The 26,014-nt window shown below is 36.1% G+C and overlaps 1 protein-coding gene and 1 pseudogene across 12 annotated transcripts in view; one reads left to right on the top strand and one right to left on the bottom strand.

The window, feature by feature from the left end:
* Nucleotides 1–26,014, top strand: part of CAMK2D (calcium/calmodulin dependent protein kinase II delta) — a 320,398-nt gene that overhangs the window by 245,045 nt on the left and 49,339 nt on the right. For 8 of the 12 annotated variants that reach the window (XM_047091615.1, XM_047091625.1, XM_047091618.1 and 5 more), the window contains 6 exons: nucleotides 798–881; nucleotides 16,005–16,099; nucleotides 18,452–18,574; nucleotides 19,431–19,514; nucleotides 19,963–20,005; nucleotides 23,398–23,435. In XM_047091615.1, coding sequence (XP_046947571.1) covers nucleotides 798–881; nucleotides 16,005–16,099; nucleotides 18,452–18,574; nucleotides 19,431–19,514; nucleotides 19,963–20,005; nucleotides 23,398–23,435 — 467 coding nt within the window. The remainder of the gene's footprint in view (nucleotides 1–797; nucleotides 882–16,004; nucleotides 16,100–18,451; nucleotides 18,575–19,430; nucleotides 19,515–19,962; nucleotides 20,006–23,397; nucleotides 23,436–26,014) is intronic. The other 4 variants (XM_047091617.1, XM_047091616.1, XM_047091620.1 and 1 more) reach the window with 1 other exon arrangement.
* On the bottom strand, nucleotides 1,221–2,160 carry LOC124520613 (60S ribosomal protein L6-like; annotated as a pseudogene).

Genomic DNA, 26,014 nt, shown 5'->3' with positions numbered 1-26,014 from the left:
AGGAGAAAAGCATACAATTTGTTTTAATGTTAATATTTTAATGCCTTTCTAGAGAAGAAATGAAGACCTAGAGAAGGCTAGACCCAAAGAATTATATCCCATTTTAACAAAAAGTGATAAATTGTGGAGATTTGACAAGACAAAGAAAAAAGGGTTTGGGCTAGGGGCATTAAACTGGGGGGGGGAATAATGAGGAAATACCTAGAGAAACTAATGGAAGAGCAAGGCTATTTTACTAAGGTTGGTTTGTGTAGATCCATCTTGGCACCAACTCCCATGCCAAGAATGTTTTCTTCCTGGCACAGGGAGGGCACCTTTTCCACAAGAAATGTATGCCCTACTTTTAGGTAGAAATGAGGAGATTAAAGAACCTGTCATACATCTGCTAATTCTCAGTTGCCTTCAGCTAAAAATAATCAGTATGCCGCCGTGGCATATTTTAGGGTGGTGTGTTCTTATCTTTCACAGGTTTTGTTTCAGTTCTGACATAAGTACGTGAGAATAAGAACTGCTAACCGAGTAGACTTAAGTATACGGGCTGACTGTATAGCACAATAAAGTAGCCTTCATGTCTGGAAATAAATGTACTTTTTCCAATAAGCTACCAAGCAGATTAGTGTTGATACTACTATAGAGAGAAACCAGTCTGCGTTATTTTCATCTTCTGAGAGCCTTATTTTATTTTGACAAACATATTAGAAGGTTAAAAGGTCCTCCAAATGTTTTATTCCTTAGTTTCCTATATCATATTGATTTTGTTAAGTCAACTCTGACTCCTTAACATCCATTTTCCCTAGGTTTTGCTGGCACACCCGGATATCTTTCTCCAGAAGTTTTACGTAAAGATCCTTATGGAAAACCAGTGGATATGTGGGCATGCGGTAAGGAATCATCTTTCTTTCTTTCTTTCTTTCTTTCTTTCTTTCTTTCTTTCTTTCTTTCTTTCTTTCTTTCTCTTTCTCTTTCTCTTTCTTTTTTCCTTTCCTTTCCTTTCCTTTCCTTTCCTTTCCTTTCCTTTCCTTTCCTTTCCTTTCCTTTCCCTTCCCTTCCCTTCCTTTCCTTTCCCTTCCTTTCCCTTCCCTTCCTTTCCTTTCCCTTCCTTTCCTTTCCTTTACCTTCCTTTCCTTTCCTTTACCTTCCTTTCATTTTCTTTTCTTTCTTTCTTTCTTTCTTTCTTTCTTTCTTTCTTCCTTTCTTTCTTTCTTTCTTTTTTTCTTTCATGGATCTGTTATTTAATTAGGTTCTTTGTAAGAAATTTAGAACACCAATTTGTGAGGGTAAACTCCATTCGTGAGAGCAAACACAGAGCGGAGGTAGCCCTGAAGCTGAGGACCGACTTTGATTTTTGGCGGAATTTGCGAGTCCACGGCTTTCTGATCAACCTTGCACTGCTCTGTAATCTCATATTTTTCTTTCTCCGCGTTGAAGACCTCACCTTCCTGGCGTCTGGGTTTACGCAGCTTCTTCTTAAAGTAAACATCAGTGAGGTGTTTGGGGATTTTCACACTGCTGATATCAATTTTGGTGGAGGTGGCAATGACAAATTTCTGGTGTGTTCTATGCAGAGGAACTCGATTAAGGGACAGAGGTCCAGTCACAAGTAGCAAGCCACTGCTCAGTTGCTTCAGGAAAACCACTCTCTTGCCTCTGTGGCGCCCAGTGAGGATGATCAAAATGGTCCCAGGAGTGACGCTAGCTCGCAGTTTCCTCACAGGCTGACTGAAAGGTTTTTTGCCATGGCTCAACAGCTTCCGAGGCACATCTTCAGTAGGATAATACCTAGGCATTTTGTGAAGTTTAACCACTCGGGTACCACCATTTCTTATCACCACCAACTGGTTTTGTGACAGTAGCAAGAACCTTCTCCTTCTTTTTCTTTTCAATTCTGGATTTAGCTGCTGAATACTTCGCTTGTACATGGCCTTAGTCGAATACATAGCTGATCGGGAATATCTGCCAATTCCTCTGACTAGGACAGGGTTTTGGCTGCAGTGGGGCTTCTTCTTCTTTGGAGTTTTAGCCTTGAGGTTACCCTTCTTAATCTTGCCACCAGCATCAGCCTTCTTGGCTTCAGGTTTCTTCTCTGTAGTATCCGGCTTCTCAGCTTTTTCGCCCACCATCTTGCAAGATGGGAAAGAGCAGGAATCATATTTCTGTGCAAATTTTACAGTATACCAGTATTATAATTAATGATAGGATCCTTTAAATTGGAAGTTGATGCTCTCTAATGATCAACTTAGGGTAGTAGTTCTCAAACTTCAGCCTACCGCAGGTCACGTGGAGGGCTGGTTAAAGCACAGACTGCTGCTTCTGAATCAGTCGGTCTTGGGTAGGAGCATGTGTGTTGTTAGCAAGTGCCCAGGCGATGTTAGTGTTTCCAGGTCTGGAAGCACCTTGAGACCAGGGACACAGCATCACCTGGAGTGGCCATGTTTTTATGCTGCTGTCCTTCCACCTCATCCAAGCAGCCCTTTCGACAAATGCCACGTCTGCACAACATGGTTGGCGGGGAGTAAAAGGGGAAAAGTGAATCTTGGAAAAGAAAGCAATTAGTCTGTTCTGTGGACTGAACTCTGCTTTAGGCCTTTATCAACCAACTCTAATCAAATAAGTATCCTGTGCAGGCTCAAAGCCGTATAATATGGAGGATTCCCACCACAATTTTTAAACGGAATTTCTGTGTGTTCTGTACACTGCGAATAGGTGAAAGACTAAAATAAAAAGGATACTATAGAATACTTTGAAATATTTTTCAACTGGGGTCATTGACACAAACTAGTTTTCTAGGTTCCTGACACTGTGTCATTGCTACCAGTCTAAATCGTGTGGCTTTAGTGTGCTGCAGACAGATTTTGTTGCCTTTGGTGTTTGTAAGCCTGGAAGGATTTGTTTAAAAAAATGATTATGAAAATAACTTTTTAGATTTGGTTTCATGGAAAAAAATAATAAATTCATCACCATTACTTTGTAGTGCTAGGTTATCCCACACTATATATCTTGTCAGCTTGATCTCATTAGCAATAGCAACTTGGTGTTTGATCTGAAACTGGATGCCTCTTGAACCTTTAGACTTACCTCCATGCCCAGGAAAGCAGTTATGGGAGGAGCACTATATCTCCAGTCATAAGGCCTGCGTTAAGGTCTTTACTTTGCACTTACCCTGTCTCTAGTATCTCTGAGTTGGTTTCTGTATCTATCAAACAGGAAATATTACCCTTGTAGAATTGCATGGGGGTCAAATAAAGACATTTTATAGTTTGTAAAGAAATTTAAAATGCAAACAGCTATTACTCTAAAAGGTTGGATTGTCACTTAATTAAAGGGTGAGGTCTTGGGTGTCTGCTCTGTCCCCAAGCTCTGTCTTCCTTCTGCCTACCTGAGAGTATCTTCGAAGTATGAACTCAATGTCTTTGGGTTAGAGCATTGTCACAGAACATCCTTGTTCAAATCTAAATGCTAATGGCAGATAACTCACATATTTCCCTTGCAACATAACACCTTTCATCACAGATCTGTCATTGCTGATGAATTTACAAAGCAGCAAAGAGTGTCCTGAGAGGCAGGCAGATCTAGATGGGTTTTATGGAGGAGGGAGTTGATGGGAGTGTAGCCAGAGTTCTGCACTCAGGCCCTGAACACTAGTGGGTTAGTGTAGTGGAGACTGATCAGTAGCTGGGGCAAGGCACTCAAGAGACTTTTTGCTGCCTTCATGAGAAGGTCACCTCTAGCCTCCCTTCACCTCCCTTTTTCTCCATCCCTTCTTGTTTTCCTCTTTCTCTTCCTCCCTCCCACCCACCCCACAGGTGGGAGGCAGTATGTGCACTGGTTGAGAGCACCCACTCACTCAGCTCTTTGATGCGCTTGCTGTAGAACCTGGCACAAATTTTATAGTCTCGATATCTCAGCTTCCTTGTATAAAACAGAAAGTAAGAAAGTGTTTCTTTTTAAATAAAGTTTCAAGATAACTGATAAGTAGATATGTGAGAGAGAGACTTATGCATTTTATTAGATGACTCAGCATTATTGTTTTGATCAGCAGTTGAATATTATGATAACTTCATCTGGTTACCTGAATACCAAATACCTCTCTCCCTTTGCTTTCTTTCTTCTCCTTTAAATTATTCTTTTGCAGGCCTTTGATTCTGCCAAAGATGCTATTGTAGACCAGTTTCACAGCTCCTGAATCCTATTCATTCAGACAATTTAAATAAATCAATTATTTAGTTCTTGCATTAAAAACATTTTTTTGACAATGTATCAATTTTATTTGTGTTTAAGAATGTCAGGTTATTTAAAAGAAACCCCCCAAAAAAACCTGGTATTTTGTACTAGGGATTCTTTTCCTGGCTGGGGAGCAGAATCAGTGATGAAACTTATGTGTGTATGTGTGTGTGTGTATATGTATGTATACGTATATATGTATCCAGCCCCTACATAGGCCCTCTGCTTTAGTGGCTCTGAGTGGCAGCTACATTTTTTAATAACTATGACATATCATCGGGGTTTAGACTTACTGTCTTAGACTTACTAAATACACTATGCTCAATTTTAATATTGCTATGGTAAAGTTGAGTATATCTGGCTTTTGAATTTTTTGTTTGAATGCATTGTTTATATAGCTAATCTTTTAAAATAATAGTATATCTTGTAATAATAGGATTTCACATCTGGTAAATGCGAGACAACTCATAGAGTAGACGCTCTAACTCTCTTGGCTGGACAAGGGGAAAAAGATGGGTGAAGAGTAGCTTCCCTTCTTACTGTGTGAGCTATGTAACATTCTTAAAAAGTTAAGTAGGGGCATCTGGGTGGCTCAGTTGGTTAAGCATCTGGCTCTTGATCTCAGCTCAGGTCATGATCTCATGATTCGTGGGATCAATCCTTGTGTCAGGCTCTGCACTGGCAGCATAGAGACTGCCTGGGATTCTCTCTCTCAAAATAAATAAATAAACTTTTTTTTAAAGTGCATGTAAATAGCAGATAGTGTATGTATGCCTGCAGATGTATATGCACACACACACAGATCTCATAATGACTATAGAAACTTAGAGCCATAGGGCATCTCACAGATTTCAACCTGAGTTTTGCCATGGGCAGAACCACCTTTCACTTTGCTCGGTTTTATCCTTACCTTTGCTTTCTTCACACAGTTTTCTACAAACAAATAGTTAAATCCCTTTGTGACAAGCAATGCTCTATTTAGAGCATATATTTCCTAACAGTTCCCATTTTGCATAGAGATAGTGATATATTTTTAAATTGTGTGCCTTAAAATGCATTTGGGATCACATAGGTAACTATGGAAATGTCTTAGATATTCTAATATCACAATAATGCCCCACCTCCTTCCACAAACATCATAATGCCTTTTGTTACATTTCTGGATCACTGCAGTGGGTTTGGAACACTGTCTTAACTATTTTATTCTATTTTCACTTCACTAAGGTAACATGAAAGTTACATTAAATTCTCTTACGTTTGTAAGACAGTCTACCCTTTCTCATCCTCGAGGTAATAAGCACCAAGGGAATGTACACATATTCAGTTGCTTTTAGATTATGACCTATCTTGAGAGAAACTCTTTTTTAGCCATCCATCAGCACTAGCACTTGCCTATTGAATAACTACTTCTTTTCAAGGCTAGACATTGTAGAGTGGGGTAGGAAATGACACTACCCAGATAATAAAAGAAATGTAGAATAAGACATTTAGCAGAATAGCAGCTAACCTTCTGTGAATTAAGCTATGAGCATGCACTACAGCAGATTGTCTTTTTAGCAGTTGACATAGAGCAGAGTGAAGCACAGTATTGGTATAATAGATAAAAGAAGTCTGTACATCATTTTTATTAGAAATATGCAATTATCCATACATAGGACATTTCAAATACCACCATTACCTTGCTTTTGAGACCTCACACAGAATGTAGTCTGACCTGCACTTAGTCTTTCAAAGCAACTAGTCTTTTATTGAAAAGCAAATAATGGACATTAGTGAAACACGAACACTCCCCTGAGTTCTACCTTAACAACAGTAAATTGATTTTGATGGCTTTCTTGCATATATAGCTGTTTCCACAATTCCCCAAAGGAATGAACAGATGTTGTTTATAGATGTCACTGAATCACTGGATTTTAACAGAACTTGCTTCTACATTTTGGCTCAAATGTAAGCCCATATAAACCTAGCCAACACACACATATGCGCGTGCACACACACACACACACACACACACACACACACTCTTACTACGTCTCTGAATTAGATATCACTCAGAACAGTTATGAGTGATAATAAATTAGTGACTATCACAGAATATACCATGACTTTTGATGAGCCTTTGGAATATTATGGAATATATTAAGAAGCATGGTCACTAAGTTCAGCATTTGTGTGATTACTGGGCCTCAGAGCATATATTTGCTAAGGGTTCCCATTTCCTTAGAGATTGTGTTGCTGTTTTTTTTTTCTTTTATTTCACTGGAATAAATCAGCATCAAGCACTTTTTAAGAAAGTATTTACAATTTTGAAATCTCAAGCAGTTTGTTGGTATTATTACCTTACACTGGTCAACTTTGTTGCTTATGATTACCAGTTCCGTGATTACCTTACACTTGGCCATCACAGATATGCCTCACAATTACAAGGCTCTGTTGCCTTCATCCTTTATGACCTATACCCTCATTAGTCTTCTATCCATGGAGCTTTACTCCTAATTATAGCCCCTACCAATATTGTCTTACTTTGAACTTACCTATTCTCTTAGATTTCTCAAGACACAGTATTATGGTGTCCCTAACCTGATGTTTTAGAAACATGGACCCATGTTTCAAAGTGACCTGAGTACTTACCAGATTCAATTTTATGGAATGCACCAGAGAATCACTGAATTAAGATTCTTCGTGGTGAGGCTCAGGAATTTGCATTTTATCAGGCTTGCTAGGTTATTCTAGTGCACACCAACATCGAACAGCATCATGCTAGCTAGTTGCAGTTTTCTTTAGGGCAGAAAATTTTAGGATTCTTACACAATATAGCAGAGGTTGCAAACAGGTGGTTCACAGATGTTTTGCCCAGATTGCTGAACCTTTTACTTTGGGAGGGGGGGTGTTGACATTTATTATTTATGTTTATAATTTATTATCAGGAAATTTCACTAAAGCAATTGAGAGAACTAATAACAAGATACTTTTGCTCTTAAATAACAGCTGTACCTGTCAAGTGATGGACACATGCTCTCCCCTGGTTACCCGCCTGCCCCATACACAGTGTGGACACAGGCATTCATCTCTTCCTGGTGCTGGAAGACCTGTTTGCCACCCCTACTATATGGCATAGTTACCATCATCTGGAAAACAACTTCCTATCTTGCTGACCTTGATCTTCTAGATCTTTGTTCTTCCCATAATTGTCTCTTTAGGTCAGAGTTAGTTAAACACTTTTTCCTATTTGAATTGCATGGTGATATTTTTGCATAAGGTATTGCAATATAAAAGGGAGCCATACTTATTCTTTGTATAGTTAACTGTACATTTCCAAACTCCACTCACAGTATGCCCTTTATTTACTGAGAGTATTAAGTGGATGTCTTGTTAGATTGTTCCATTAGCTCCCCACTGACCTTTTGGAGTTTTTGAACATTGCTTTTTTCTCTCTCCTTTCATCAGAGCAGCGACTAGAATGTTTTAATCATTAATGTTATTATAGGTTTAATCATTTTCCTAACTCCAGCTTTTATTAACATTATTTTTGAATGTTCTTGATAATGTAATCTTTCTACCTAATCAGTAATCAATGCTTCTCAACTCTTATTAATCAAGTATCTCTAGCATTGCCCAAGCTCAAATGACAGTGAAAACCAGTTCAACTTCCACTTTTAAATGTTATATGAAGCTGTGTCAAAATAGTTGTTTTAACTTTTTATTTTGGAAATTTCGAAGTATACAAAAGTAGAATAATATAATTAAATGACAGCTAATCCTATTTCATCTTCACCACCCAACTCATCCCTCCTCCCCAAGATTATTTTAGTCAAATACAAATATAATATCAGTATATCTATACATACCATAATGTGTGTCTCTAAAAGAAAAGGGTTCTTTTAAAAGAATGACAATAATAACAGTACTTTAAAATTTAATATAATTACTGCTTAAAACCATCAAATAACTAGTAATTTTTTTTGGCAGTTTTCCCTCTTGTCTCATAATTTTATTATTAGTTTGGTGTCTTAGGTCCCCCCCCTTTTTTCTGTGAAGTTTATTTTTGAGAGAGAGAGTGAGTGCACACGAGGGGGAAAAGGCAGGGAGAGAGAGAATTCCCAAGCATGCTCCACACTGACAGCACAGAGCCTGATGTAAGGCTGGAACTCACAATCCATGAGATCATGGCCTGAGCCAAAATCAGGAGTTGAACACTCAAGTGACTGAGCCACCCAGGGGCCCCTCTTAGGTCTCTTTTAATTTGTAATTTCTGCTTCTCTATCTTTCCTCCTCCTCACCCCCCTTCTCATTTCTCCATTTATTTGTTAAAGAAACCTGCAGTTCCCACAGAGCACCCCTACAGAGTACCTGATATTGGTCTCTACATAATGTTTACCATGGTAAGGAACCATGATTCCTTGTGAAAGGAACTAATTCCAAGTCTAGGTTAGGAAAAGCACAAGATGATACAGGTGCATCTTGTTATAGCAGAAAGACAGAAAACTGTTAAAGACCAAGACTTTTTTTTTTTTTGCAAGAAAATATCAGGGATGATATGACCTCCAAAGGTTGGATGTGTCTCATGATGTTAGTAGCTTCTGATGATCTCTACCTAGATACGAACAGGACTCAGGAGCCAACTTGAAGAGATGACTTCTAGTTAAAGATAGGACAATTAAAAGTGAAATGAGCAAAATAACAGTAATAGATTGAAACACATCAAGTTTAAATCCATGCATTCATGACGATAATCAAACTACAGTAGCAATCCTAACCTTGGATTAGGGGATTAATTAATGGGGAACCAATGTATTTCAAAATTATTTCGAATTATTTCGAATTATTTCAAAAACCAATTCATAAAGGAGGAAACAAAAGTCTGTTACTTTACCTTTCCTGTATGAACCTGACAAACAAGGTCACCAAATAATTGATGAAATAAGTTGTTCTTATACTAAAGAAGGTGTAATAGAATTAAAATATCTTTTTTTTAACCCCTAATGAAATATCTAGGTAGAAATCATTAAAGGCCAGTAATATCCTGAGAAACATTCAAGTTTTGGAGATTATATCTTCATCCCTGAAGTGCTCTTGCAAAAAAAAAAAAAATGAAGATTTTGACCAGCTTTTAAAGATTTTACTGACTTAGTTTTAGGGCAAGAAAAGAAACTCTATTTTTTTTTCATTTTTTTTTTCTCTGACCTAGGAGAGGAAGGTAAAATATTAGGGTTATAAATTAAGCTTACAAGAAAAAAAGTAAATTGGAATGGGGCAAAGACTCTCAGTTAGACAATAAAAACTTTAATAAAGTGCATAGCTAAAGGAAAAAGTGGCTGCAGGGAACATTTAAGACAGTACCAAAGTGAAACCTTACTAGTGGTCAAGGCCTTTCAATTACAAAACACAAACAATTTAAAATTTAAAATGCATTTGTCTTCATAGATGAAGAAAAAGTAGCTCTAGCCTGCTTGTGGCTGAAACAGTTATTTCATATAAGCTCTCAAACCATTTCCTCATCTGTAAAATGGAGACAATAACATTTATCTACCTCAGCATTGTACAGGGAGTAAATAAGGTAATGCACTAAAGCAGATGTAGCTACTCAAAAAATATTACCTACAATAAAATGTATTATTATACCATGACTCTCATAGTTATTCTATACTTACAGAAAATAGAACTCCAAAAAAGCATGTAATTCAGGAAGGCCTCAGACTCCAATCTAATGAGCAAATCAAAATAAGCTTACAAACCAGTATTTATTTAAATAGGCATTGAGAAGTAAACATCAGTGTAAATAGTGCTCATGTATTTTTTTTCTTTAAATCTTCTGGCCTGAATGTTTTTAAATCTTTTATATTTGTGTTATTGTTTTAGTAAAGGAAATTTTTTGGTAGAAACTCCTCAATCAAGCAATTAAATTGTGGGCATTTATCTATGTAGTGGTTGCCATTTCTTGGGGAACGAGGTATCTATGAACCTTCCCCTTTGTAGAGACATACCACATCAGTGCCAGCCAGTAGGACTGCAGGACAAAACTTCTGAAGCAGGCCAGCCTTGCAACCTACCGTAGGTTCAGAGTGCTAAATGTCTCAGTTGTCTCTGTTTTATAATTTCATAACAGCTTACTTCAAATGTTTATTAGAAAAATGTCGAATTAAAAAATTAATATCGACTATTGCCATTACAGAGCTAATTTTCTTTGGGGCACCTGCGTGGCTCAGTCAGTTCAGGGTCCAGCTTCATCTCAGGCCATGATCTCAAGGTTCATGAGTTCGAGCCCACATCAGGCTCACTTCTGTCATTGCAAAGCTCTCTTTGGATCCTCTGTTGCCCTCTCTTTCTGCCCCTCCCTTGCTAGCTCTCATGTGTGCTTCCTTTCTCTCTCTCTCTCTCTCTCTCTCTCTCTCTCTCTCTCTGTCTCTCTCTCTCTCTCTCTCTCTCAAAAATAAGTAAACATGAAAAATAATTAAAAAAAACTAATTTTCATATTTACCCCCAAACCATAACTAAGAGATAAAACTACTTAGGTACAGCCCTTCTTCTACCTCTGTCCTGGGAACACAAACACAAACACTCATTACGATCCTCATTATTAGATGCATGTGTTAGATAGAAAAATAATAAAAAAGTAAATTTAAATCAATTTACGTTGTTTATAATGTAGAGAGAAATGGAAAAAATACCTTTTTATGTTGCAAAGATGAAGTATCAGTAGGCTAAGATTTTTCACAATATACTGTGATTTTTCTTTTCATGGCCTTTTTTTTTCTTTTTAAATCCACTATAGTAAAATTATTTTCAGCCTTGATTTTAAAGTTTTGTTAGGTTTTTATTTAATAATGTTTAAATAAAATGTTGTTTAAATTGTTCCACTCTGGTAGTGATTCACATGAATTTAAGAATCTGCTTTTGAACTTGAACTTCCAGAAGCAGGCTATGACAGTCTAGGGTGATTAAACTATTGTTTAAAAGCCATTTTAGCTCCCACAGTGTCTATTGTATAAAGATGACAAATCTGATGGATAAGGGCTATATTTTCCTAACAAGGAAAGTTAAAGAAACCCAAGAGACCAACACTGGTAAGAGATTAAAGGAATCCTAGGCCATGCCAGGCAAAGTTTTATCTGTCTGACCCTCTTTCCTTGGTTTCCATGCTTTAAGGGAAAGCAGCAAGGGAAAAATAATCAGTAGAGGTCAGAGCAGTGACAGAAACTAAAGACTTTAGGTAGGCCAATAAACTTTTCCGAAGTAGGAGGGGATTGGTTCAAGATGGCAAGTTTAGAAGATCCTGAACTCACCTCCTCCCATAGATACACAGACTCTCCAGCTCCATATGAAAAAATTAAAAAAAAAAAAAAAGGGCAAAGGCTGTCAGTGTTGACTAGACACTGGCAAAAGAGTAGAAAACCACACTGAAGTGGGTAGGAGAGACTGGGACACAATCTCACTGTAAACCCTGCCCATAGCTTGGTGATCCACAATGAAGAGAAAACTCAAAACCTGGGCTTCTCCTTGAGGAGTAAATGGTTCGAACCCCATATCCAAGACCTCAACTTTAAGGACCTGCACCTGAGAGATGAGCACCAAGAATGTCTAATTTTGAAAGCGGACTCATGTACCAGATCCACAACACTATCATGATCTCTTAAGGGGCCTGGATGCTTGGACATACCTGCCCCAGGGCCCAGCTCAGAGGCAGCCTGATTGCACCCAGACATCAAGTGAAGGAGGTTGACCTGCTTATATTAAAATGTCAGCCAGTGGGGCAGGCATCTAATTAAAAACACATATCTAGGAGCCTGCTGGAGTATTCTCTGGGGTGGAGGCTGGCAGTACTGTGTCCATGCTCTCCTTTGGCCATGCTTTCCCTTTGCTGCTCCAGAGCACCAGGAAAGAAGCTTTTTCATGTATCTGATGCCCTGATCTTGTGGCAGCTGCCCAGGGGATGCCTCCTGACTGGCTGGCTCTGGAGGCCATGGGGCCTTGTGTTCCTTGTCTTGTGAGACTGTAATAATCAGCATCACCCAGGGAGGAGCTCATACCCCTGTCTGGAACCTTGATTTTTGCAGCTGCTGTCAGGTGACACCTCCACATTGCCTGGCTCTGTCAGTCAGTGGAGCTTACGCTTGTGGGTCCTCTAGGACTGTAACCGATGGAGAGATAGTTCTTAAATGGCCACTACCCACACAGCATAGCAAGAGGTAATAGACCTAGGAGCTTCGTCTTTCTGTGAAGGGCACCTATTAACTAACCATCATAGCTGCAGCCTGAGGAGTAGGTTTCTAATTAAACACACATCTAAGGAATGCCTATAATCCTTTTCAGAGACCTCAGAGAGTACCACTGTCTTCATGCTCACCCTCTGCCACACTCCAGAGCTCCAGTGTCTGCTGGAGGAAAGTTTTGCATACAGCTGGTGTCCTGGTTTTTACATTTACTGCCCTGTTTTTTGCAGCTGCCTCCCAGGGCATGCCCCCTTGATTGCCTGGCTGGTTATGGGGACTTGCATTCTGAGGTCCCACAGTTGGAAATTGTAGAGAAAGTTATTGGCAAGATGCCACACCAGGGCATTGCACAAACAGCAGATTTAGACACACATCCTTCTAATCTTTCTGTGAAGAAGACATCTTGGCTTTTCCCGGAACTTTGGCCTGAGGAGTAAGTTTAAGAATTGATATACATCTAGTGGACTACAGAGTTGCTCTCAAGGAATGTAGGTTGTGGATACCATCTTGGCACTCTCCCTTTGCCTTGTTTCAGCTTGCTAGTATCTCCCAGGAAAGATATTATGCATTCATCTGAAGCTCTGATTTTTGTGACTGTCACCCATGGGACCACATCAAATTGCTTGGTCAGTAGGGCTTATGCTTGTAGTCCCACAGGACAGTATATATTTGCATAATTTTTGAAAACCTGCTATCTGAAGGTCCGGATTCCAAACAGTCTGAACCTAGGTGCTGAGATCTTTCCCTTTCAGTCACTAGTGGGTCTTGGCACATCCTCACCTACTAAGAGCTAATAAAAATAGGCTTTTTGGAGAAGAGCAAAGGTTTGAGAGATGACAAAGTTGTGGTAGAGTTGAAAGACAAGTTTCATCTTCTACACAAAACCACTACTTAAATGTTGGGAAAGGTGGGGGGCACCTGGGTAGCTCAGTCGGTTAAATGGCCGACTTTGGCTCAGGTCATGATCTCATGCTTCAAGAGTTCAAGCCCCACATCAGGCTCTGTGCTGACAGCTCAGAGCCTGGAGCCTGCTTCAGATTCTGTGTTTCCGTCTTTATTTGCCCCTCCCTTGCTCATGCTCTCTCTTTCTCTCAAAACTGAATAAACGTTAAAAAAATAATTTAAAAAAAAGATTGGGAAAGTGGTTTTTTTATCCACTCTGTAGACCAATACAGAGTCAAATAAAATGAAAAAAACAGAGGAATATGTTCCAAATGGAAGAATAAGATAAAACTTTAGAAGAAATCTTAATAGAATACAGATAAGTAATTTACCTGATAAAGAGCTTAAAGTAATGCTCATAAAGATGCTCATTGAACTTGGGAAAAAAATGGATAAGCACAATGAGAACTTCAATAAAGAGATGAAAAATAAAAGAAAATACTAAATAGAAGTCACAGAGAATGTGACTAACAATAGATTACATGAAGTAGTAGAAAGGATGAGTTATCATGAAACCAAGCTGGTGGAACTCACCCAGTCACAACAGAGGAAAAAAAAAAAAAAAGGCAAAAGTGAAGATAAGGCACTTAGGAGACAACATCAGGCAGACGAACATTCACATTACAGAGGTTCTATAAGGAGGAAAGAGGCAGAAACGTGTTTGAAGAAATAATGGCTGAAAACTTCCTTAATGTGGGGTAGGAAACAGACATCCAGTTCCAGAAAGCTCAGATTTCCAAATAAGATGAAACCAAAGAAACTCACACCAAGACACATTATAATTAAGATGTCAAAAGTTAAAGATGAGAGAATATTAAAAGCAGTAAGAGAAAAACAACCAGTTGTGTACTAGGGAAGCTTCATAAGCCTATCAGTATGTTTTTCAGCAGAAACTTTGCAGGCCAGAGAAAGCTGCATGGTATATTTAAGCTGCCAAAAGAAACAACAACAACAACAACAACAGCAACAACAAAAACTTTGAATCAAGAATGTTCCACCCAGCAAAGTTATTCAAAATTGAAGGAGAGATAATGAGTTTTCTGGACAAAAACTAAAGGAGTTCATCAAACTAAGCCAGCTTACAAGAAATGTTAAAAGGAATCTTTAAAAGCTGAAAAGAAAGGTTGCTTGTTGGTAACAAGAAAACATAAAAGAATAAGTCTCATTGGAAAGGTAAATACATAATAAAGATAGATTAATCACATATAAAGCTGGTATACAGGTTAAAAGACAAAAGTAGTAAAAAACAATGATTATAATAATTAGTGAAGGGATACACAAGTAAACTATGACATCAAAAACAAAATGTAGGATGGGGCAGAGTAAAACTATAAGCCTTAGAATAAGATCAAACTTAAGTTACTAAGTTAAAGTACACTGTCACAATTAGAACTTGTTAAGCCTCATGATAACCACAAAGCAAAAACCTGTAGTAAATACAACAGAGAAAAAGAGAAATAAATATAACATAGCTCTAAAGAAGGTCATCAAACCACAAAAGAAGAGAGCAGAGAAGAAAAAAGGAGCACAGAAGAACTACAAAAACAGCCAGAAAACAATTAACAAAATGCCAAAAGTACATACCTATCAATAGTTACCTTAAATGTAAATGGACTAAATTCTCCAATCAAAATAGAGTGGCTGAATGCATTAAAAAAACAAAAACAAATTTATACTGCCTACCCTTCAGATGTAATGACATACAGTCTGAAAGTGAAGGGATGGAAAAACTATTTCATGCAAATGGAAACCAAAAGAAAGCTAGAGTAACTATACTTATATCAGACAAAGTAGGCTTTAAAATGAAGGCTGTAATGAGACAAAGATGAGCATTACATAGTGATGAAGGGGTCAATCCAACAAGAGGATGTAACATTTGTAAATATTTATACACCCAACATTACGTAAGTATAGGAGCACCTAAATATATAAAACAAATATCAACAGACCTAAAGGGAGAAATAGCAATACAGTAATAGTAGGGGATTTTGATACCCCACTGACGTCAATGGATAGATCATCCAGACAGAAAATCAATAAAGAAATATTGGCCTTAAACCACATGTTAGACTACCTGGACTTAACAGATGTGTACAGAATATTCCACCCAAAGGCAACAGAATACACATTCTTCTTGACATGGAACCTTTTCTAGGAAAGATCATATGTTAGGCCACAAAACAAGTTTTCATCACAGATATCAAACAATATATCACCCCGATGACAGGTAAGTTTCATCTTTAGGTATTGATCTGTTGTGCCTCTTTAGAATTCTTTGGTTCTAAAGTTAATAAGGAAACAGTGTCTTTGAATGACCCATTAGACCAGTTGCGCATAACAGATACAGATGTAACATCCCATCTAAAAACAACAGAATACACATCCTTTTAAAGTGCACAGAGAAATTTTCGGACTGCCATATACTATCAGAGTTCATGAGCATAAGAAGAGGAGCATTCGCCCTCCACAGAATGTTTCAGAGTAGATCAGAGCATGTCTTTCTGAAGCTTTCCAAATACCCAATTTCCTCTCTTTGAATGGATGTGGCTTAAGTATCATGTGGATCTGCCACATTTAATTTATTGTTGCCTGAATGACTTAACATTATGTTAATATGCTCATTCTGTCTAGGTGTCATTCTCTATATCCTTCTGGTGGGATATCCACCCTTCTGGGATGAAGACCAACACAGACTCTATCAGCAGATCAAGGCTGGAGCTTATGATGTATGTAATAAATGTTCATATAGTGTAGACGAGCATTTGGTTTTTTGTTTATTAACCAAGAACAAAATTTTTTCATTACACTTTAAACTATAATTTTCAACAATTTCTCTAATTATTTTTCTCAATCCTAGGGAGAGGGAGATAAAGTGTAAGAAAAGCAGCATATGTGTTTAGTTTGTATTTCCTTTTAGTTCACTATCTCCTAAGATTGAAAGGAAAATAGTTGGAAGTCTCTAAGGAAGGACTTCGCTTCTCAAAATTTTTGGATCTTAGTACATTTTAAAACATAAAAATTAAAAGATTTTTGCTTTAGAAATGATTAATGCTTGTTTAGTTGAATTATATTCCCAAATGTTTATCACATAATTTTAAATCATGTATCAACAATATTTTGCAGTGATCTATGTATCAAATAGAACATCGTTCCATTGTGTCAGCTTGATTTTTTTAGTCTTATTTACCTCATGGGCTTCTGTGGAAACTTTCATTTGAAGAATGTGTTTCACAATTTAATATACTTGAAAATCACAGTTCCAACATATTTCATTTATAATTAGAATATTTGAAAGTATGAGTATGAATTAGGTTCTAAATCTCAAAAGTAAAGCCTTATCTATTTTCTCTTTATGGCTTAACTTTGTGTTCACTGATAATAATTTTCTCTTCTTTGACAAATATGTGTATAAATATGATTTACTACCACCTTTGGTAGCTTCTCACACATCCCTCTGGAAATTAGAGTTCAAGGTTTAGAGATGCTTTTGATATATTATTAAGCGGAGCAACTAAGTCGTAGGAAATTTTGGGTCCGTCTTCTGTGCAGAAGGTAAAAGCTCAGTGTGGAAGTGAGAGAAGCTAAAATAAAAAATCTCTGTTATATAAAATCAGGTCTCATGAATTCAGCAGCACCTTTCTGTTAAAATGTTCTATATAGATGGATGTGGGTATAGCAAGAATTTAAAATGCATATTCTTTTAATTTTGAAGCATCCCATTCTATCTAGTCAGACTAATATTTGGGCCAAATTAAGATTTACATGGCCACAGCTAGCACATTCATCATCTTTGCAGACTACAACTAGGCACCCCCTTGGCAAGACATAGTTCTGCAGATGCACTGCTTAATGACTATGGAGGAATGACTTTGTGGAAACTTTTTTAAAAATGAGATAAAGGTCCACCTTTATTCAGGCTGAACCAGCTCCTAATTTGCTATCAGAATATCTGTACCTCAAGGAAGAACAGCTTGAATATTTCTTCATTGGCAAGTTTTCATAGCTGCCCAAAATAACTTATGGAATTAAAATGACAGTTGTTAAACTAGTAACATTTCAAGTATTAAAGAGTCAGTATCATTTTTTTCATATTTCATTTTACCAATGGTTCACAAAGTACCCATCTTACAACTACTAAAAGTGAACTAAAGTCCATGACATAGTGACAGTGACTTTTGTTCCAAGATTGTCTATAAAAATCCATGAAGTGGAATAAGAACCTGATATTTTGTCTGTTGTTTAGAAACTGATGTAAATTTTTCTTAACCTATGAACAATAGTATCTCTACTAATAAATTATGTGAAAATGAGGCTACATAATTATCAACAAAAAATTTAAATACACTTAGGATAGCTATTATATAGTTATTAATACACAAATGGATTACTCATAGAAGTTTTGAATATTGGTTACTTTTAAGAACTTTGATGAAATTTGTCATTAAGTATTCTGAAGTGCTAAAATGAAATCCTGCTGAGGCACTTGTAGTCTTAGATTTCTTTTCACTACTATATTCCAAATAGCCACAATTAGTAGGTCAGTTTTGGCACCAGCAACGGAAGCTCTTTTATTATTTCTACTCTTACTGATCATGAGGTGTGAAAGTATGTAATACCTCATTTTTTCTTATAATACTTCATTTTGAATCTTGGTGTAATAGCATGATGACATCAACACATTTGACAACCTGCCAGCTTTATTGATGTTTACAAATAATTATGAGAAAGACTGTGTAAAATCTTATTTTCAAACCAAAATAAAGATCCTTTGAAAGGACTAGAAGATCTTTAAATTTATTTTTTGAAACATTAAAATACATTTACTAGGTATAATATGCAGTTTAGTGTATATACTTATCACTTATTAGCTACTTATCTTTTATATATGTAAATATATTCATAGGGGGATATATATACACATTTATATAGATTTATCTACATGTAGATACAATTTAACTTATACAAAGAGTAAGTTTTTTGAAGAAACCCACTACTTAAAGAAATGATTAGTTTACTTGGCTCTTCCCTGTTTGAATGTATCTATTTTTGAAACTATTTATAAATTTGTATTTTTGAAGTTTCCATCACCAGAGTGGGACACAGTGACTCCTGAAGCCAAAGACCTAATCAATAAAATGCTTACTATCAATCCTGCCAAGCGTATCACAGCCTCAGAGGCACTGAAACACCCATGGATCTGTGTAAGTGACAATTCTCCAAAGACCTGAGGAACTAAGATTAAAAATGAATCATTCTTTAAATTTTTTTTCATGGATTTAAAATAATTTTTATAGAAAAAGATGAAACTAAAAATGAATGAATTTTTGACTCGAGTTATTTAATAAAATAAATTTATAATGGTAATAAATGCTGTTTTGGTAACAAAATCTGATTTACATAGATCGATAAATATTGCCTACAGTAACACAAGGAATAAGTATTTCTCCTACCAGTTATTGATAATACTCATGAACAGAGGATAAGAAAATGACACCAAAATTAACTATATTCCAGTAGAGATTAGACAAAGTTCAATTATTTACCATTAGGCAGCTTTAGGAAAAACAGCAACAACAGCAACAACAACAACAACAACATCAAGATTTGGAAGCTTGTAGTTAAGTTAAACTAGCAAGAAAGAATGGCCATAGTAGACAGATTATACTTCAAATGTGCTAAGAAAAACTGTGAAATTTGGAGGGGATGTAGAGATTCCACTACATTTCTAAGGTTGTCAAATGTTAGGGCAGTAAATATGGTACTGAGTAAATGAAAGGCAGTCCAATAGAAATATAATTAAAGACATTGAAATAAAGATAATTTTGGGAATTATTGATATTCGTATCTATGCTTTCTATAGATAAATGTTGCATCTTAGTCATAAATAGTCTTGGCAAAGCTAATCATCCATTAGGAGGGAACTTTTGCAAGTGAATACTCACAAGTTCATTGTAAGGGTTTAGGCACCATTAATGCAGATTGGATGAAGTTGAGAATACTATAATGCTTAGTATGATTTAATTACCCTAAGTTAAGTTTCTTTTCTTCCTCTTCCAGCAACGTTCTACTGTCGCTTCCATGATGCACAGACAGGAGACGGTAGACTGCCTGAAGAAATTTAATGCTAGAAGAAAACTAAAGGTAAGGAATTATACATTTGTGTGAGGAGGTGGACTTAGCAGAGTGAGAAATGAAATTGTGAAGAAAATAACTTACAGCAAAGGCTTTTGAATGTGCGGACCTCAGAACTCTTATTCCTCCTCTTCTGGGTCTTGAGAAAATGTAATAGATGCTGGAATGAAACCTGCAATGAAGAGCTGGGATCTCTGTGGCAGTGTGTGCTGTGGTTCTTCCCTTCAGAGGAAAGCAACTGTGCAGTTTGATAATTGGAACCTGGCCACACACCTGAGGGTGGCCCCAGCTGAATGTGAGACATAGGCCTGCTGCTCTCAGGAAACCAAAAAACAAAAACAGATAAAAATCCCCTAACTAAAAGTAACGTTCGGAGAAGATTTGTTATCAAAGACTGTTTGTTAGGTTCAAGATTTGCAGAGGCAACATTAATTTCGAATTCTTATTTTTCTGACAGGGCGCCATCTTGACAACTATGCTGGCTACGAGGAATTTTTCAGGTACACGTGTTAAGAATTCTCCTTATCCACTGCTCTCCTCTTCAGTAGTCAGTTTGGAATTGAAGAAAAACTTAGTAATTATAAAAACACTGTTGTTCAGGGATAACAAATATGTGGCATGGATTCCTTCTACAGAGTGTCTATCATCAGGAATCTGCCTGGGTGCTGTCTCCACAGAGACATTAGGCACATGAGTACGCCCTTCACAAGAGCACTCAAGCAGCCCCTGGTCAGTGCTATGCAGGACTCAAAACCCATCTGCCATCTGTGCTGGGGTGCACACAAGTTGTGGAAATGTGTACTTCCTCCTCTTGAAGCTCAGTATTTCAAACTTAGAATTAGTTCTTTGATATTTCATCAACTGCTAACTATAAATACGGTTTTTGTGTTTGTCTCATTCTCATAGGAAATCCCAATAAGTGAGATTCTTAAAAGAAGAGCATTGTTGAGGAACCCAGTTCTTTTAGTCCCAAGTTCTTTCAAAAGTACAGTTGTATCTTGGCACACTGTAAGAATGGTTGCATATTTCAAAGGTATCTAAACTCCAGAATTTACAGAGAACCCTACCTTACAGTAATATAGGGTAATAAATGTTCCTCAAAATGATTCCATGATAAATTTTTTTTTTTTAAATAATGGGCTGGCTGAAAGAAGCTAAGCCATTTCTTTGTTATAGGGGTGACTCTCTAAAATGGACATAAAGTATATATTATGTCCAGAAAGTATTTGAATCTTGGAACCTCCTTATTCAGTAGATTATCTCAAAGGACCACGTTTCCAAAAATCAAATTTTGGTAAATTTTAATCAGTCTTACGTATGGAGAGGAACTGAAGTGCAAGAAAGTTACATTGTTAAAGTGGCTGTTGAGACTTAGAAGGATTATCAACCAATTATGCCAAAAATACCACCACTTCGCTTTGTTTACTGTTTACATAAGGGTGATATGTGTCATCAAATGATCTAGCTATTCTTCCATTATTTATCCCAGGACATACTTAACTCCTGGGAATTACAGTGCTATCAGGTGATGATCCATACCATTATCAAGGGTTCTACAACCTTCTCAACCAATTTCTAGTTAGTTTACAACTATATTAAATGGTCACCTTTGTCCCCCATTATATTTAGTTATGTGTTATATGAAACCGTAGGAGGCTTTCCAAAGGCTTCCATTGACCTATTAAACAACATTAATGATAAGAATACAATGAGTAATGCTACAGATTGAGGGACTATGTTAGTCAAATGCATGTATTTTGTCCAGTTTGGTGTGATAAAACCTTGTCACTGCCTTTGTCAAGTTACTTGTTTTATGAACAGTTGATTAACATAGTTGACATTTATATGGGTGAGTTCAGTATCATCTCATTAAATATTAACTAATGTATACTATATTCAAATAAATATTTCACTGTGGCCCAAACACTAGTGAATCACTAAGAGGTAGGATTATTAATATATATCGTTAAAGGCAAATTAACTTGAAAAAAGTGTCCAGTATTAAGATTGTGTATTTTGTTAAAGTCTCAAATACACTGTTAGCCGTAAATTGGGCCTTTTTAAATGTATACAGTCATGTATAGACGCTTTTTGTTTACATCACATTTTCCTTTTCATCATTGTGTAAACTAAAAACTCATGACTAATATGTGAATTTTATATTGTTTCTGATGTCTCAGCATGAAAGGCAACCTTTTTTTTATCCATCACTTCAAAACCAACTGAATAACAATGGATCCAGTTACATCTTGTACTTGATATACTGCATTTTAGTTTTGAATATTTTATTCATTCTGTTTCATTAGCAAACATGCTCTTTAAAGTAATTTGTCCATAAGTATATGGTTATAAAGTTGTTTTTATTTTTTTCTTTTCTCCCTTTATGTGGAATGTATTTCTTGTGAGGTAAGGTGAATAGTAACCAAAAGGGACATTTCTGCATCTCTCAGGCCAAATCCCTGCTTACCCTGAATCATTGTCTTCTCTTTGCTTGCTATTGCAATTTCAACTATTCTGAGTTTGCTTTCTAACCTATTAACTGCCACAGGATTTACTTAATATTGCTTTTTAACTCCAGGCAAATAATACTACAGCTAAGGCAACAATTCTTACAATCTCAATTAATAATAAATTAATAGCTTTGTTGCTAAAGACTAAATAAAATTAACAGTTTTCTATTCTTAAACAAATTTAAAATTATACCAAAGTGATATCAAAATAATATCCCAAGTCAAGTGGATGTCAGGAAATTACATGTTCATGCAGTTTTATTATAGCTAGGTATTTCCATTTCAGATGCCAAAGTCTATTCTGATATACTTAAATAACTACATATATATATACACACACACACACGCACACACACATATATACATACACATATACACACAATTAACATTAAATGGAAACACAAGTATGTACTTTGTTCTGCATAATCATAAATGTTCTACACTTGGTGTACTACTTGTCATTGACAATTATATAATCTGCTCACTGTGTATGAATATACCCATTCCTAAGTATATTTTTTTAAGGGATGACTTCATCTTCTAATACACTCAAGAAGTTCAGTAACAGGAGAAATGCTAAAAGCTCCCCTCCGGGAAGATGAAGTTTTATCTGAGACTATATGCTTCAGGAGTTCTCTGATTTAGTTGAAGGTTTTGTTTTGTTTTATATCTCACCTCAAATTTTATGATTTTTAATTTTTTGAAGTAAAAGGCTTTTGTTTATCAAAGCTTTCTATTCTGATTTTGAAGTGTAAAAGAGTACATAATGCCTTTTTTAAAGGTCATATGCTAAAATTTAAAAATTTTGCTCTAGGTCAATAATATACCACTTCATTTTAAATTGTTATTAATATTTTTTTGTAAAAATGGAAGTTCTGACTTCAAATACATGTATATTTTAAAAAGGATGTTATTTCACCAGAGCAAATTTTCAAACCTTTAGGAAGAGGGGCTTAAGTGGCAGAACTGAGATGGTCACCATACTTGTAGTGTGGATGAACATGTAATACAGTCTGTAAGCTGATGTCTGAAGACTGAAATCAACTTTCTGGATTACAAAAGCATAGTCCAGTTAAAGTTCCAGTATCCTTTTCGCAACCAACAGTGACATAAAGTCCAATAATAACATAACTGACACGGTGTTCAATTATATGCAATGAACTAAATAAGAATTAGTTCTAAATTTGATGTGGCAAAACCAAGAAAAGTGATACTGTATTTCAGTGTCCTGTAAGCTCGCGCTCATCAGTGTGATCTTGATAATTTGGCATATGTTGGCCATAACTCAGTAAAGGTGATAGAGAGAAACAATAACCGGATTTGTTACCTGGCACGGGTTTCAATGGATAACTCGCTGAAATGATTTTACTCTCATTTTGCAGCAGCCAAGAGTTTGTTGAAGAAACCAGATGGAGTAAAGGTAAGTTAAACAAGCACTCCCAAAATCAGTTCTGACTTTCAGATGCTGGATAATTTTTAAATGTTAAATAAATTTTTTAAGTTTTCACAGCTTGTATTTTTTATAGTTTCTGTAAAAGATGCAGGTTGAAGTATAAAATAATTTCATACATAAAGATGACTAATATTTATGCCAAGAAAAGGTGTACTCTTTCTATTTTATTAAATATTAAATAATCTGACAATACTTTTTTATGGAGTTGTTGTAGAAACTGAATGTCTAAATACTCTGTGCTTTACTGCAGTCCCAAACTATCACAGTTACCTGAAAAATCAATGAAAACCAAATGTTTTTCTGACTCATTATGCTATATCTTTTTTTATTAATTTTTAAATGATTTATTTATTTATTTATTTATTTATTTATTATTTTTTGAGAGACAGAGACAGAGCACGAGTGGGGGACGGGCAGAGAGAGAGGGAGACACAGAATCCAAAATAGGCTCCAGGCTCTGAGCTGTCACCACAGAGCCCCAGGCAGGGCTCAAACTCACAAAGGGTGAGATCATGACCTGAGCCCAAGTCAGACACTTAACTGACTGAACCACCCAGGTGCCCCTAGTTATGCTGTATTCTGGAGGCCTGCTGAAATGTATAGACTGAAAAAAAAATCAAGTCATAGGGTCTGGGAAATAGAATGTCAAATGATTAAATATCTCTGCTTGGGCAGTTCTTATAAAGGTCTTAGTTTTTCCTATGCTTCTATAATAGGGTATTGAGACATATACTCAAGGTGAATATTCTAAAAACATGTAGAAATATTTTCCAGAAAGATAACAAAAGGATATTTTTAGTTTCTTGGATTTCTAAACAAAGTAACACAACGTATTTTCTATTGATTCTATTTTGCTTTGTGGGAATTTGCCTTTGATTGAATGTAACCTTATATTTGTATTATGTTTGTTATCTTTCCAGAGTATTACCTAAATATTTTATTTCTTTAATCCTTTTCTTTCTCTTCCAAGGGCAGATGCATACATTCTTCATGAACACTTCAACATTCTTGGGAATTAGTTAATATTCTAGCATTTGAACTTGACCCAAAGTCAGGTGGTCAGTTCATTTTGAAAATATAACATAGAAAATCATTTGTCACTTCTTACGCTCGTGCACAATCATTTCTTCATCTCCTGTCTATGTGTGATTTGGGGATTTCCAGAGCTATGGTGACCATGCACTTGTGTTTCCCATTATGATGGCATATGCCTTTTACCAATTGCTTTCCTCAATCTGTAATTTTCTCTTCCTTTTGCTTAGTTTATTCAGTTTAAATTTCAGTAGTGACAGTTGATATTGCCCTTTTTCCCAATGTTATATTGGTGGAAATGTGATACTTAAAATTTTCCAAATGTTCTATGTTTTTCTGTACCTTTCAGAGATGCAGAGCTCACAGTTCCTATTGAAATACTTATTTTCAGTACCATCCTTGTATAGAAAGAAATGTTTCCAGAACTTTTTTTTTTTCTCCTAGACAGCTTATAGTTCCTCCTTAAAGAGAAATTTATTCTGTGCTCCATGCTTTGACACTTTAAAAATTCAACCGGTCATATTTTTTTCTTTCCCTTTCTCTTTGACTGGTCAATTCAGAAAAGGAAGTCCAGTTCGAGTGTTCAGATGATGGTGAGGATCTCTATCTGCCAGATTTCTCCTCCTGTGCCAATTCACACTTAGGAAGGAATAAAAACACTCTTATTTACCTAAGTTAGTATAAATAGAGAAAGGGTAGGACCATTACAGGTCAGTGTCAAGTAACTATTAAAACACTGTACCCACATACACATCATACTGTTTACCTTTGAAGTTGAATTTTTTAAATATATGAAAAGTTCATACCTTTATTTATATGCCATCAAAGGATCTTTTGTAAGACCAGAGTCCAGGTTTCTCTTGAAACTGAAGAGAACATGACATAATGGTCTGTTTAATGATAAGCAAAGAAACATTATAGGATTATTTTTAAGCAATGATCATGATTACTAAAATAGGAGTTGTTTTTAGCTCAGATAACCTAATACAGATACACCATAATACATCTACATGGAGTTTATAAATAGTGTGAAAATGAGCTTACAATGGACCCATCCTCGTTAAGCACCTATAGAGGAAACATTTATTAGCCTCAGGACTGAATAAACATAATACCTGAAAAATAGGAATATTTTACCCATGCCTCATAAAATAATTCGGTGAATCATTTAAATATCTGGTTTGAGTTAGTTTTGTTAAAGAAAGATAGCTTCCATAGTATAAAATAACTACATTTCATAAACAAAAGTGCCAAAGTTCTGGTATGTTCAAAAGACACCTTATAGTTTAACTAATACTTAATATTTGACTTTTTAATAAAAAGGAAGTCCTCCTAACCTTTTACTTAGAAATTCTCCTATTATTTTTCAACTAATTACTATTACAAATACCTTCAAAAGACTTCCCATAGTAACAAAAGACCATTAAGCTTTTCTTTACATTAACTAAAAAAGTTTGTAACTGCACATTTAAACACCACTAAAAGTGGTGGTTGAGGCTCATATTCATTTAACT

Source organism: Lynx rufus, unplaced genomic scaffold (assembly GCF_022079265.1).
Source record: "Lynx rufus isolate CCGP_SWC_20201006 ecotype Redwood Valley unplaced genomic scaffold, mLynRuf1.p SCAF_3, whole genome shotgun sequence".
Lineage (NCBI taxonomy): Eukaryota > Metazoa > Chordata > Mammalia > Carnivora > Felidae > Lynx > Lynx rufus.
Note: the sequence above shows the minus strand (reverse complement) of the source record. Positions and strands in the feature narration are given on the sequence as shown.